The sequence below is a fragment of the Alosa alosa genome, chromosome 9 (genome assembly GCF_017589495.1).
Source record: "Alosa alosa isolate M-15738 ecotype Scorff River chromosome 9, AALO_Geno_1.1, whole genome shotgun sequence".
In the NCBI taxonomy this organism is placed as follows: Eukaryota; Metazoa; Chordata; class Actinopteri; order Clupeiformes; family Clupeidae; genus Alosa; species Alosa alosa.
Window position 1 is genome coordinate 11251610 of NC_063197.1, and position 12651 is coordinate 11264260.

The following is a 12651-nucleotide window of genomic DNA, read 5'->3' on the forward strand; positions in this document are numbered from 1 at the left end:
ATGATTTATGAATAAATTAGTTTGTTGACTTTGAAGCAGACCAAGGCTGAGAGATGATCTCTGTAGGCTACTCTGTTTTCTTGAATACAGGAGTGTTTGTAGCAATGACATGAATTAATTGCACCACTTTGTTCATGTGCACCACTTTGTTAATTTAGGTTGAGAATGTAGTCTGGTATAGGGGTTTATTAATTATATTAAAAATAATAAATGGAAGTTACTATGAAGAGGCATTATGGAAAGTTAGACTAAAACATTCTGTGCAACTGAGTAGTTTAGGACCACGTTCATTCATCTGTCAGAAACACGCAAACTACTTGGCACTAAGACAATAAACTTCGTAACCGAATGTAAAAGCATGTTACTGTGTAACATCCTGATTACGCTTTATCTTGGTTACAGTTTTGTATATTGTAAGTTGCAACTTGCCAGGTTATGCGGTTCAGTGGGAATTGATACAGTCGTAGGCTACACGTGATAGTTTGTTGCTACGCGTCATCAGAGCGCTGCTACTCGCTTGCAAATCTGCTGAAGTGAGGGTGTCAGTTAGTTTGCAAAATCAAAAGAAAGCAAGAGAAAACCAACAAATAGAACCACAGCTACTCGGTCGGCTACAACAGCATTGAGCGTAAAATTCAATTTTGTTGTTTAAATTTGAGCGTTAGAGTTAACGGCTTCTAAAGCAAACATGGCTGGTTTGATGGCAGGTTTTGGTAACTTCACTCACGCCGTTGTTCGAGCAGTCCCTACATCTTTGGCGAAAGAAGCACTGAGGACAAATAAGTTAGATGTCGACCTTTTGAAAGCCCAACGGGAACATGAACTCTATGTAGAGGTTCTTAAACACAAATTGGGTCTGGAAGTGATCGAACTACCCGCTGACGAGAGCATGCCAGACTGTGTGTTTGTGGAGGATGCTGCCGTGGTTTGTGGTGATACCGCTCTGATTACCAGACCAGGAGCTGAATCCAGACGAAAAGAGGTAAATCTTTGTATTATTTCAAGCGTGCAACCGGTCAGGTGCCTTTTTCAGTAATTGTCACGTTTGGTTCTTCCCCGGCTACTGAACAGAGTCGTGGGGCTGCTTGACTTTGTCTGACAAATGGCAGGCTACCCTACGTTTCAATGATTGTCAAGATTTTCCTCTTATCCAAAGTAACACAACAGGCAGTAACAATTGTAAATTGATAGGCTACAGAATTCACATGAAGGAAATTGTAATCCTCCAGGCAACGCCCTTCGAGAGAGCGAGATATGGTCACTCTTGGGGAAACGCACCATTGTCCATTGACCGCTTCACCTTATGGAGCCAAAACTATCCACATGTATCGTAAAACGGCGCTTCCTGTTATATTGTATATTCCCATCTTTGTTTTAAGTATTCATGTATTGATAAACCGGACAGTTTCTAGTTTAATAACCTAATAGTCTTATTAAAACAAATGCAAACCACCGTGGGAGTGCACTTAGATGAGTCACTTGAGAAAATTCGCTACATGAGTGATAACAACATGGTTTGACAGCAACACCTCGTCACTGCTTTCATGTAAAAGCCGGTTGACCATTTGCCACAATAGCCTATACTTCTCTCCAATGTCGGTAGAGATTGCTGAAATAAAAGAGGATCTTTGTGGGCTAATTACAGCTCTGACTAAATACGTGTTTTAATTGGCCAACTGGCCAGGCATGAATGGAACAATAGCACCCCCCCCCCAATACCGATGTGCATTACACCGATGGTCCACTGATTTGTCTAATGCCTTGATGCAAAGATCAATGGGGATTTGAAATTTCACTTGTCCAATCAAATCACTTTCATGGCACAGAGAAGCTTAGGCTTCTGTAATGCTGGCTCCTGAACCAGGATGGACACTGATTGAAATCCTCTTCTGGAGGCACACAGAAACTGATCTTAGGGAACTGAGTTGGGTTTTAAAATAATTGTTCAGCCGTGTGTTTTTCTTAGGTGGGCTCAATAGACATTCCCACCAGACTGGATTTTATTTATTGAGAAGTCAGACGTCTGAATCATTTGCAGAAGCCTCACAAACAGACTGCCTAATTGGCTGTGCTGGTGCGTTTTTGATCCCGTGGGTGGGTGTTTGTGTGTGTGTGTGTGTGTGTGTTTGACAATCTCCACCTATGTGGCTGGCTCTAGGGATAAGAAAATTCTCATCGGTCTGCCTGTTCAGCTAAAAAGCAAGAATGATGTTGCCACTGACAGTCCCCACAGACTGACTTAAAACTTTTGAATAGTTAACAGAGTGAAACTCTATTGTGTCAATATCAGGGATTATGTGTGAAGTGGTTTCATCTGTAACACAGTAATGGAGATCCCACCATGCCAGATACACACTGGTCTATTGATGTAAATACAATGTGAATACCATACATTTTTTTAGAAGGTCTGGAATTACCAGTAGGCACATGATTTTAATGATATTCGTAAAAAGAGAAAACGTGGTACAGAGGAAAACTTACATCCATAAGGTCTAAGGACCAATAACAACATGTCATCACCATCTTCCTCACTGTAATGCCTATTTCAATTTGTCATCTTCAGCAGAATGTTTCCTAAAAAAAAAGAACTTCTGGTCTTCTGGTCAATGGTAATCATATGGTTAAAAGTATGACCAAACCGGACATTTCTAACATGATTTGTAGATTTTTTTGTGAAATCTTTGTGTTTTGGTTACATCCATATATAGCACGGGAGTGTAGAACTGCACCACATTCATTCTCCCTACGTAATTCCCAATTAAATGCCCATTGCAGGCAAGCCACTTTCCCTGTCCACATTGATGGATTGACTAATCTGATGACTATTGTACTGTAAGTCAATTTGGAGTACAAAATTGCGTTACTCTGCAGCAGACTGGATCTAAAGACTGGGGGGGGGGGGTGGGGTATAATGAGACCCATATTGATTAGGGCCCCAGACATAACTTTGAGTCCATCTGTTGGTCTTGCATTAATAATAGATTTAGGGAGAATATTTAATACTCTGTTGTACTAAATGGGTTCTGCCAGAACATACTGTATAACCCTATAAGTATATGGAAACTCTAAAAACGTAAAATATGTTTTATTAAAGTACCTTGGACAGGGCTAGCATCAAGATGAGGTTATCAGTTGATTAGTGTGTTTTTAAGTATTTTTTTAAATGGTTCACGTGATTATAAAAGCGCTGTCTGAAATTCCAGCTCTTATGTTTGGTGAACATGTCGCATTGTGTTTCATTAGGCATGCATCTCTGTTAGTATTAAATGATCATTCAGCTACAAGGCAACCATTATGGCCCACACCAGTTACATTTTAGCTCTCCATTTAACTTGAAATTGATTTTGAACATTTATCTTTTTTGTCTGCTCACAAAGATGTCATTGAAGTAGTTTGAGAAAAATAAATGAATATTGAGTTGTAGCCTCTCTCTCTCAGGATTAAAGTAAAGTTTACTCAGTAGAATGTATCAGTTTCATTCAGTAGCTTTCTGGAACAGCTACTACTTGCTTTACTCACTACAGCCTCTGCATAGCTGCATCAGATGGTAATGGAGTTGTCCCCCATTAACATAAAGCGAAGTGGCTGCTATGAAATTAATCTGTCACCAGGTCTTTTCCAGTCTATGGTTGATTATAGCTGGGAGCACTGCATATCCCCAGAGTGTGTATCAGTATGTGTGTGAGTCTGGGCTTGTTTTTCCTTATTGTCTGTAATTGGACAGTGCCCCTGTAATTGTGTTCCCAATTAATTTGTGTGCTGCTACTAATTAAGTTGGTTTTAGCATGACCTCGCACAGAAACACTTAAATGTATTTTTTATGCTATTGCTGAACATGACGTATGCTGATAGCTCCAAGTACACAATTGCCATTAGTGTCTGCTAAATTGGAATGTCTTGTGGAAATCTCACAAAACACCAACCACTAATATGGACTGTACACTTATCAGGCCTGACTACCATTGAGAGACAGCAGAGTGAATACACTTAGGCTAATGTGTTGCGGGTCAGTTAAGGCTTTGAAACCTGATAAGGCTGGTGAAGGAACTTTGGACTCACTAGACTTGATTGTTAGTCTTGAACAACTTGTTGAAGCCAGCCATCTTTGGACTTTGACTTGCACTCTGTTAATGTTGTTTGAAAAACTATTTGAAGTGTTGCCTCTCTGGAGGCCCAAGTGTTATGTACTTTATCGCCCTGGTTGAGTACATTAGTTTTGGGTGTATGAGAATTGGCATCTGTCCTCATAGGTTCAAGTATTGCTGATTTGTTACATTTTATTTCTGAACTTTGAAGTCATGCCCAGGCGTGAGGTTCATGTTTTGTTTTGCTAAAACACATTTTCACACCACCTCAGTCAAGCCGAAGAGACCAAGGAGGGCAATCAGGGATGTTGAAATAACAGGTTATACAGTGCAGGTTGTTAGTTAGCTATCCTGTATGGATGGAGATGGTCATTTGCCAATTGAACATTCACCTCAAGGAGCTACACCTTACTGGTTGCTCAATAACATGTTTCACCCTGCTATCATTTTCTATCCAAATATGCCTCTTATTACGATCTGTATATCAATGTTTTGCTATCATAAATCACAACACAATAACTCATGTTATATAGTTCAATAAACCCAAAACGTTATCACATCACACAGTGACCGAGGTAATTTGAATTGGTTTATAGAAGCTGATTTAAACTGTAAACAGATATGCAGTGCTGAACGATGTGCTCTGTCTTGTATATGAATGTAGGCCTACTGTGTATGTTGAACAGTACAATAAATATTGGTGACCTTAACGTTGTTGAAACTTGAATCAAATCCCATTGTTCTCTCTGTGTAATGGTGGTGATTGTTCTGCTTAGTGTAGCATGTCATTTAGGCTTTGTCGATGAATGAATCAGAGGTCATGTGTGTTTTACACCCCTCCTCCAATCTCCCCTGGGTGATGACAACCTTCCAGGGTTGGTCCTTCTTTGAATATTTTAGCATTAAACATCATCATAAACAGCATAACGTCTGTCTGAACGGTCAGGTTTTCCCTGGTTTTACCTGGTAATGCCTTTTCAGTCCTATCTCTCTAGTGTTAATCCTAACTTTCATTGCTCTCATAGTAATGTTTATCCCATCAAAGCTAGGGCAGCTGCTAGGGTAGGGTTTTACCTTTGCCTTGGGACGATGTATATGGATGATAGAGTTGTCTTTATTTAGTCACTGGATCACACTGGTCTGTTATTGTTAAGCAGAAGCGTGCTGTTCTTTTTTTTTGTGGGGCTGAAGTGTATTTTAAGTGAATTATGTGGTCACAACTTTTGACAGGCTGACTGCTATTTAAATAAATGCATTTATCTATTTTGTCAGGTAATAAATATTAGTTACCGGTAAGCACACAGAGCCCATTAAGAATCATTGCTGGATGTGGAAAATACATTTTAATCCTATGAATAGGGGCTTTTCTGGCAGCTCACCAGGTTGGATCCATTAATGTGTTTCTGATCCATTAGTCCTGTCGAGCGAATGGATTTATGCTTGGGGGACTTTATTGATTGTTTTTTGATGGACTTCAGCCTAAGAGCAGATCAAGGCCAACAGACCTTTTTTGGACTGAATAATCAAAAGGTGACTGCTGAACGGCTGTGTATATGAAATGTGTGATAAATAAAATGTCAATCATCAATGTATTTAAATGAAGATAATGAATTTGGCTGGAGAGAGGGGGGTACAGTTAATTCAATTCTTGCTTTCCTGATAGTTTCACCTCACCAAAATGTATTCCCCCCACATCTGCTGTGGTCTTATCTGATTCCTCTTTCATAGGCCTCCATTGGAGGAGTTGATAGACCTCACTCACTCTCTTGACTATGGGGAGTGTTTATCAGGTGGCTGCCATGGTCCACTGGGCGCCACCACATTTCTGCATGATGAGCACTTCCCTGAAAGCAGCCCTCTCATATCAGTCTGTCTCTCCCCACTGAGTTGCACACTGGAGAAGGCTCCGCAAGATTTCATTGTAATATGAGATGCCTCATTGGGGCAATAAAATACCCTTTAATACCTCCATCTCTACCTCCTTTTCCTCTTCTTATTAATAAGTAATTATCCTGTAATTAACTGCAGTGCTCCAAGATGCTTCCCAAGATGCCTCAGTAGGTGCAGTTTACTGGTTCAGTTTTGTGTTTTTGTCACCTGCTTATGTGTCATTTGGAAATGGTTGTGCTGGGTGAGCTGTGGAATAAGCATCTGCAACGTCTGTACCACATTTGGGTCCTAGTGCTCACTGGAACTTGGGTTGATATCCGACCTGCAGTCGTTTCCTGATAAGAAACCCATCTCTCTCCCACTTACTTCCTGTCACTCTTTACTGTCTTATCTGATTGAAGGCAAAAATCCCATTTATATATTATAAATGGTTGTGCTGTTCTAGTTTTAATTTGTCATGGAATGGTGTGGTGTATTCAGAAGACACAACAACAGACTGACTGACAGCTCACTTTAGTAGCTTTTCATTTATTACCATTGATTGTCTTCATAGCTCTTCTCTCCTTTTTTGAGAGAAATGATTTTCCATTAAGTGCATTTTTGTACTCATTGTGCCATATGGTTCATTCATTCACATGATGTCAGGCAAAGGGAAAGCAGTCGGAGCAGTAAAATTCACAACGTGTGAAACACTCCCTCGCCAATATCAGCAACCTGCAGCAGATGGATCTTCTTAAAAATTCAGACGCTTTTCTGCTCAGTATAAACACACTCTCCGCTGCTGTCTCGCCGCTCCCTGCTACCTTAACATAAACCAGACAGTGGCGGGCTTTGTTATGGCCAGACAGGGCGCAGATGCACGTTCTCTTCTGTCCTGGTTTTGTAAGACTTCCTGGGAGGAAGCGGCCCGGTTTCCGTATGGGGGGCTTTGACATCCGTGTGCAAAATGGTGACCGTCTCGAAGCGCTCCGCTCTGGGGTCATCTTAGTTTTCCGACTGTCTGTGTCAGATTCCTGCACTTTAACCCAATGAACCTTCAACCTTTTTTTCAGGCCAGACAACACAGGCCCTAGTGTCTTGCCTATGTTTTGTAAGTGTGTGTTTGCATTTGTGTGTGTGTGTGTGTGTGTGTGTGTATGTATGTGTGTGTGTGTGTGTGTGTGTGAGTGAGTGAGTGAGTGAGTGAGTGAGTGAGTGAGTGAGTGAGTGAGTGAGTGAGTGAGTGAGTGAGTGAGTGAGTGAGTGAGTGAGTGAGTGAGTGAGTGAGTGAGAGAGAGAGAGAGAGAGTGAGTGTGAGAGAGAGAGCATGTGATGAAAACCCACATGTTTAACTCTTTCTCTCAGACTTGCTTCCTCTTTTGTCCTTTTTCTCTCTCCTCTCTCTCTGTCTTTCTCCTCCTGCGTCCTTCAACCCTCTTTGGGCTGCTCTATAAAGCACCTATGCCGCGCCTGGCTCGACCCAATCAGGTCACAGTAAACCGGCACCATGTCTCTGTACGTGTAAGTCCAGTTTTGCCCCATACTGTAGGCACAGGAAGTAGGGCACAGACGTCGGGGGAAGACTCTGACGGGACCGGTCTGCTGGGGTTGTCTGAGTCTCTCGGTGGGCCAGATTGCGTGTATTATTTGATGTTGAGGGGGACGGCAGGATGTTGAGGGGGACGTTGTAGTTCAGGTCACGTCTGCCCAATCCAGCTTTGACAGCAGCTGAGATGCGGAATGGCCGGGCCTGACACAGATCAGGCCAGATCAGGACCCAGATCCCGTCCAGCCCCTCGCTGTGATCCAGGCCGATCTCACCCTCAAAGCACACACCTGCTCTCAGTGCGTCTCTTAAACGTCCACGGTGACTAAAGTAATGTCCTGACTGATGGGGTCAAATGAGGCACAGTATTGTTAAATATTGCATAATATTGATGCATAATAATCTTATTTAAGAATATAGCATGTGCTATCTTCAGATTCATTTGTCTTTGGATGGGGACGGGGTGATTGTAGACTTGGATGCTTGTTACTTTGGCTTAGTATAGAAGAGTATGTACCCTCATTTGTCCCCTCCTAAAGTTTATACTGTCGATGGTTTTTCATCTGTAACTGTATCGCGTGCGTGCGTGCGCGGTCCCTTCGTCATTCTGCATGTAGTTGTTTGATGGAGTGTAGACTGTGATGTCTGTGATGTGACTGTCATTGTACATCTGGGCTGACAGGAGCACATAAAGGCTTGGAATGTTCTTTTGCCTGAGCTCCGTCAGGCTCCATTTTCCATTCTCAGACTGAAAGGGAGTTGAGATTCTCACTCCTGACGCATAGTCTTATCTGCGCTCTGTGTTTAGACCACCCAGCACCTCACAAAAAAATGTAAGAAGCAGCAAGCCATCTTTGTTGGTTGAATGCTTTTAAAAACCTTTAAACATTTAAAACATTTCTTTGTTTCTCTTATCTTTGTCTTAAAAAACAAGACCTGCTAAAACATGGCCACCTGTAGATACTTGAATGGGAGTCTTAGGTTCATGCTTGCATTCATCTTATCACCTTGCTGTTCAACTTTCCATGTCCCTGACTGACTGCCTGCCTGCCTGCCTGTAGTATCCTAATTGATGGGAAACTGTAAAAGCCAATTCCTCAGCCCCAGTATTGACGCAGCCATTTTTCAAGTCACTGAGCAATGGTGGAGCCACAAGGCTCCCAGCACCCACTCTCACAGTCATAGTGTGTGTGTGTGTGTGTGTGTGTGTGTGTGTGTGTGTGTGTGTGTGTGTGTGTGTGTGTGTGTGTGTGTGCGTGCGTGCGTGCGTGCGTGCGTGCGTGCGTGCGTGCGTGCGTGCAGACATAGCCTCATCTAAGTCTCACTGGGCGTTTAGCGCCGGTCCGCTAGTCTGCCCCCTCCCCCCCCCCCAGCAGAAGCACCCTGCCGCTGCCATGGTGATGCCACTTCTCATTGTCACTTAGTCCAGCGCCAGGCTGCCAGCAGGCACCGCGACAGTGCCGCTACCATCAGCTCACAGTCTGCCTAGTCTGGCATGCAGCTCGCTGCCAGTTGTCAACATCCAGCGCCATGCTCACTTTGTAGGGATGGCACATATGCGACTGATTGGAAGCTCAGGAATACAGCAGAATATGATTCATTGCAGTTTGTGCTAATGTCATTGCAAAATAATGCATCTAAAATGTTTCTTTACAGTATATTATTTTGCCTGAAGATTCCTTTCCAGAGGGAAAAAATGTTGATTTGTTTAAACTAAAATGGAACCTTCACTCAAAAATATGTTTTCATAGCATTTGATTTTGTGATGTTGGTTATCTTCCAGAAGATTGACTTATAATATTAAATGTGAGTACACGTCAAAAGGAGCAATGCAGTGCAATCCTTAGCAAAATGTTCCAATTCTAGACTAAATCACGCCCCCCTCCTTCCCCAGCACTACTTCTCAGGAAGTCGTAGCACAGCACTGCGGTGTGACCCAGATGCATCACACATGCCTGAAGAACATCTACATTTGATCAGCTCCCTTTTTGTGTTGTTTTTGTTCCTTTCTTTCCTTTGCACTTTTCCAAGAGCACTTCCTTCTGTATGTTAGGTGACATCAGTTTACATGGAAATTCTTAATTTCAGGCCATTGTGTTAACACATACCCCCCCCCACACACACACACACACGTCCTCTGAGCAAAAACATAATAAACTCCTTCTCACCTTGGAGGGGGTCACATGACTTCCAGCGTGTAGCTTTTTCTGTGTGTGCTCGCCAAGGCTCGGCCAACATGAACACGACCCCATGTCACCATCTGTCTGGGGTTCAACTCTCTGTCAGATAACATCTTCCACAGAGGGTTCAGACAAGGGTTGGTGTGTGTGTGTGTGGGGGTGGAGTAGTATAGTTGTTAGAACTCGTGTCCAGGTTTGGTGCATAATCCTTTTTTAAGAAAAGCTCTTAATTTATTCCCAAATGGGGGGGGGGATCTTCTTGAGTAATGCTGCAGGGCAACCACATAACCGCTTCCCTGTGTTCCAATTGGATGATCATGTTAATTTGTCTGCTGATGTTCTCAGGCGAAGTTCTCAAGAAAAGTTGGCCAATATCAAAGGGTACATGCCAGAACAGCAATACTGAGGAACAGCTCCCAGCAACATTGCTCAGAAAGGTGCCATGTGTATCATCAGCTTTGAAGGACACATCACAGGCAAAGTTGTTCCAAAGTTCTACCAAAAACAGGCAATCTTATTAGTGTGGGTGAATGAGTAACCATGTGGTTGAGTGAGTGGGTTGGTGTGAGAGAGGGAGTATATTATGTGTGTGAGCAACCTACACAACTCATCTTGCATCTTCCTGAATCTCAATATTCTGATCACAACAAGTCTGGGGAAAGTCACCAGTCAGAGGCTACATTCATTGTTTTGCACTTTTAGATTGCACTGTTATCACATCACCAAAAGTATTTGTTTTACCAAAAAACATTTTTAAACTACAAAAAGACACACCTATAGCATATTTTGAAAAATACAAATCCTTTATTTTCTTCAACCCAATTAAAGACAAATTACAAAATACTATTTTGTATTTGATATACAGTACATATTTTAAATACATGTATCATAAATACTGCCCATCCCTGCCTACGCGGTGCCCCAGGTGAGTGGTCAGTCTTGGGCACGTCAGGGTCACACATGGACTCCAGTCCCACTGAGGAGAGAATGTGACAGATGAGCAGAGTAGTGGAAGCAGGCGCTCAATGAGCCACATTCTCAGCTGTTTGTTCAGACACTGGCTGTGTGTGGGTGTGTGTCCAATGGACTGCATTTGTCCTGCTGGCCACAATCTAATGTTCTGTGCACTTCTGCTGCTCATTGCAAACATAATCAGCCTCTCTGTCCAGTATTGTGTTAGGCTCAATGACCGTATGACTGAGTCATTGGTTAGGCTACCTGATTAGGAGCTTACTGAGCCACATCCAGAGCAGGTTCGGGCCAAATCCGTTCCTGGGTAGTTGCAGCACTGGCGAGCTCTGGGTAATTTGGCTGATGAGCGGCCATTGTGTCGTTGAGGGTTTTTTTGTTGTTGTCTTTTCCTGTGTTCTATTTTCGCTCTGTCTCTTGTCTTCTATGCTTTGCTCCGTCAGCTTTTTATTATGTCACCGGAATTGCGCCTCTGCGTTTCGACGATGTTTTGATGTAAATGATGTCACACGGCAGCAACCAGGCAGGCGGTGGCACACGCTGGCACATTCGTTGTCTTTGAAGTTTTGACAGAATGAGTAAAAAGAGTTGCCCTGATCGGGCAATCAACCCATTTATCACAGCGACCTCACTCAACATGCCAGGTTTCACTGTCACGAGCGTTCAAAAAAAATGTACATGCGGAACTCCCAGAGGGATGAACTTTAATCAGCTTACATCCAGCTGTCACATCTCTTTAGAAGTTTATATATATTTTTACACAGTCACATTTTTCTCTCCTTTGTAGTTCTACCTCTGTGAAGGTATTCAGGTAGAATTTTAAAATAAGACTTCTATTCTGGCCCAATTAAGCAAATGGCTGCACAGTAGTGCTCGTGTTTTTTTACGTGTCAAATGCAGCTGGCTGTGCACTGCAGGACTCAAGCCACTGATTTATGAGTGCCATGTGACGGCCCATTTGTAGGTCTCTCTGTTATGAGCAGTTGTGATGATTGATTGGAAAGGCACTGGAGGTTATTGGCTGTGGCAGGAAGCAAGGCGTGTCCTACAGTGTTTGTGTATCTGAGAAAGAGAAGTCTGAGAGAGGGAAAGAGATAGAGGGAGTGAGTGTGGGCCTGTGTGTAACTGTGTGCACGTGTCCTTGAGAAAACCTGTGTTGATCTAGAATGTGTGTGTGTGTGTGTGTGCATGTGCATGTGCCTGCATATTTCTGTCCATATGGCCATATTTCTTTGTATTTGTGTGTCTGCCCAGCATGCGTGTGTGTGCCTGTGTGTTTGTGTGTGAACAGGGGCCACTGCAGATGTTCTGGTTCCCACCACAGTGTGGTGAGGGGCAGAGTGAGAATGTTTAGGCTGGGTGCCAGAATGTATAGAGAGTGTCAGGGGCAGGGGCAGCCCAGGTGACCCCGGCCAGGACGTCACAGTGTGGCGCGAGCTCCCGGCTCTCCCCCTCGTTCTCACGCTAAGGCCACAGCCAGAACCTGGGAGTCGGGTGTGAAGAGGACCCCAGGTGTCGTCTAAGCTGAGCCTCGGGCTCAGGGGCTGACAAACATCCACTGTAGGACGCCACGGAACCTCAGTGTACATAGCCTTTAGAACACCACCATTCATCTCTTCTGTAGCGTACAGGCGAAGGGGCCTCTTTTTAGTAATGGATAGCATAGTGCTCTGCTTACTGTTAAACCTTGCTTCAAGTTCAAGACTCAGTTTATTAGTCATGTGACTAAGAGTCTTTGCATCAATTGGACATCAGCTTGGCTGTCCACATCTGTATTTGAACAGTTATCCGTTAACATAATGAAAGAACGGCAGTTCTGCATACATGTTGGGCATAATGAAAACAGGCAATGCCCATTGCATGTAAACATACATGGAGATAGTTTGTGAAATGGCATACTGTGTTAATGGTTTGAAAGTTGTGTCATACATTGCTGCAAGGCTCATTGGAGGCCTCAATATAGCATTATGCACAAGCTTCAGTAACTGAGATCTAAAGACAC

At 43.2% G+C, this 12651-nt stretch overlaps 1 protein-coding gene across 1 annotated transcript in view; it reads left to right on the forward strand.

The window, feature by feature from the left end:
• Positions 1-463: 463 nt before the first annotated feature.
• The window catches only part of ddah1 (dimethylarginine dimethylaminohydrolase 1), a 59972-nt gene continuing 47784 nt past the window's right edge, over positions 464-12651 (forward strand). Inside the window, exon 1 of the mRNA XM_048252216.1 lies at positions 464-982. Within this exon, the coding sequence (XP_048108173.1) occupies positions 689-982 (294 nt within the window). The 5' untranslated portion in view covers positions 464-688. The remainder of the gene's footprint in view (positions 983-12651) is intronic.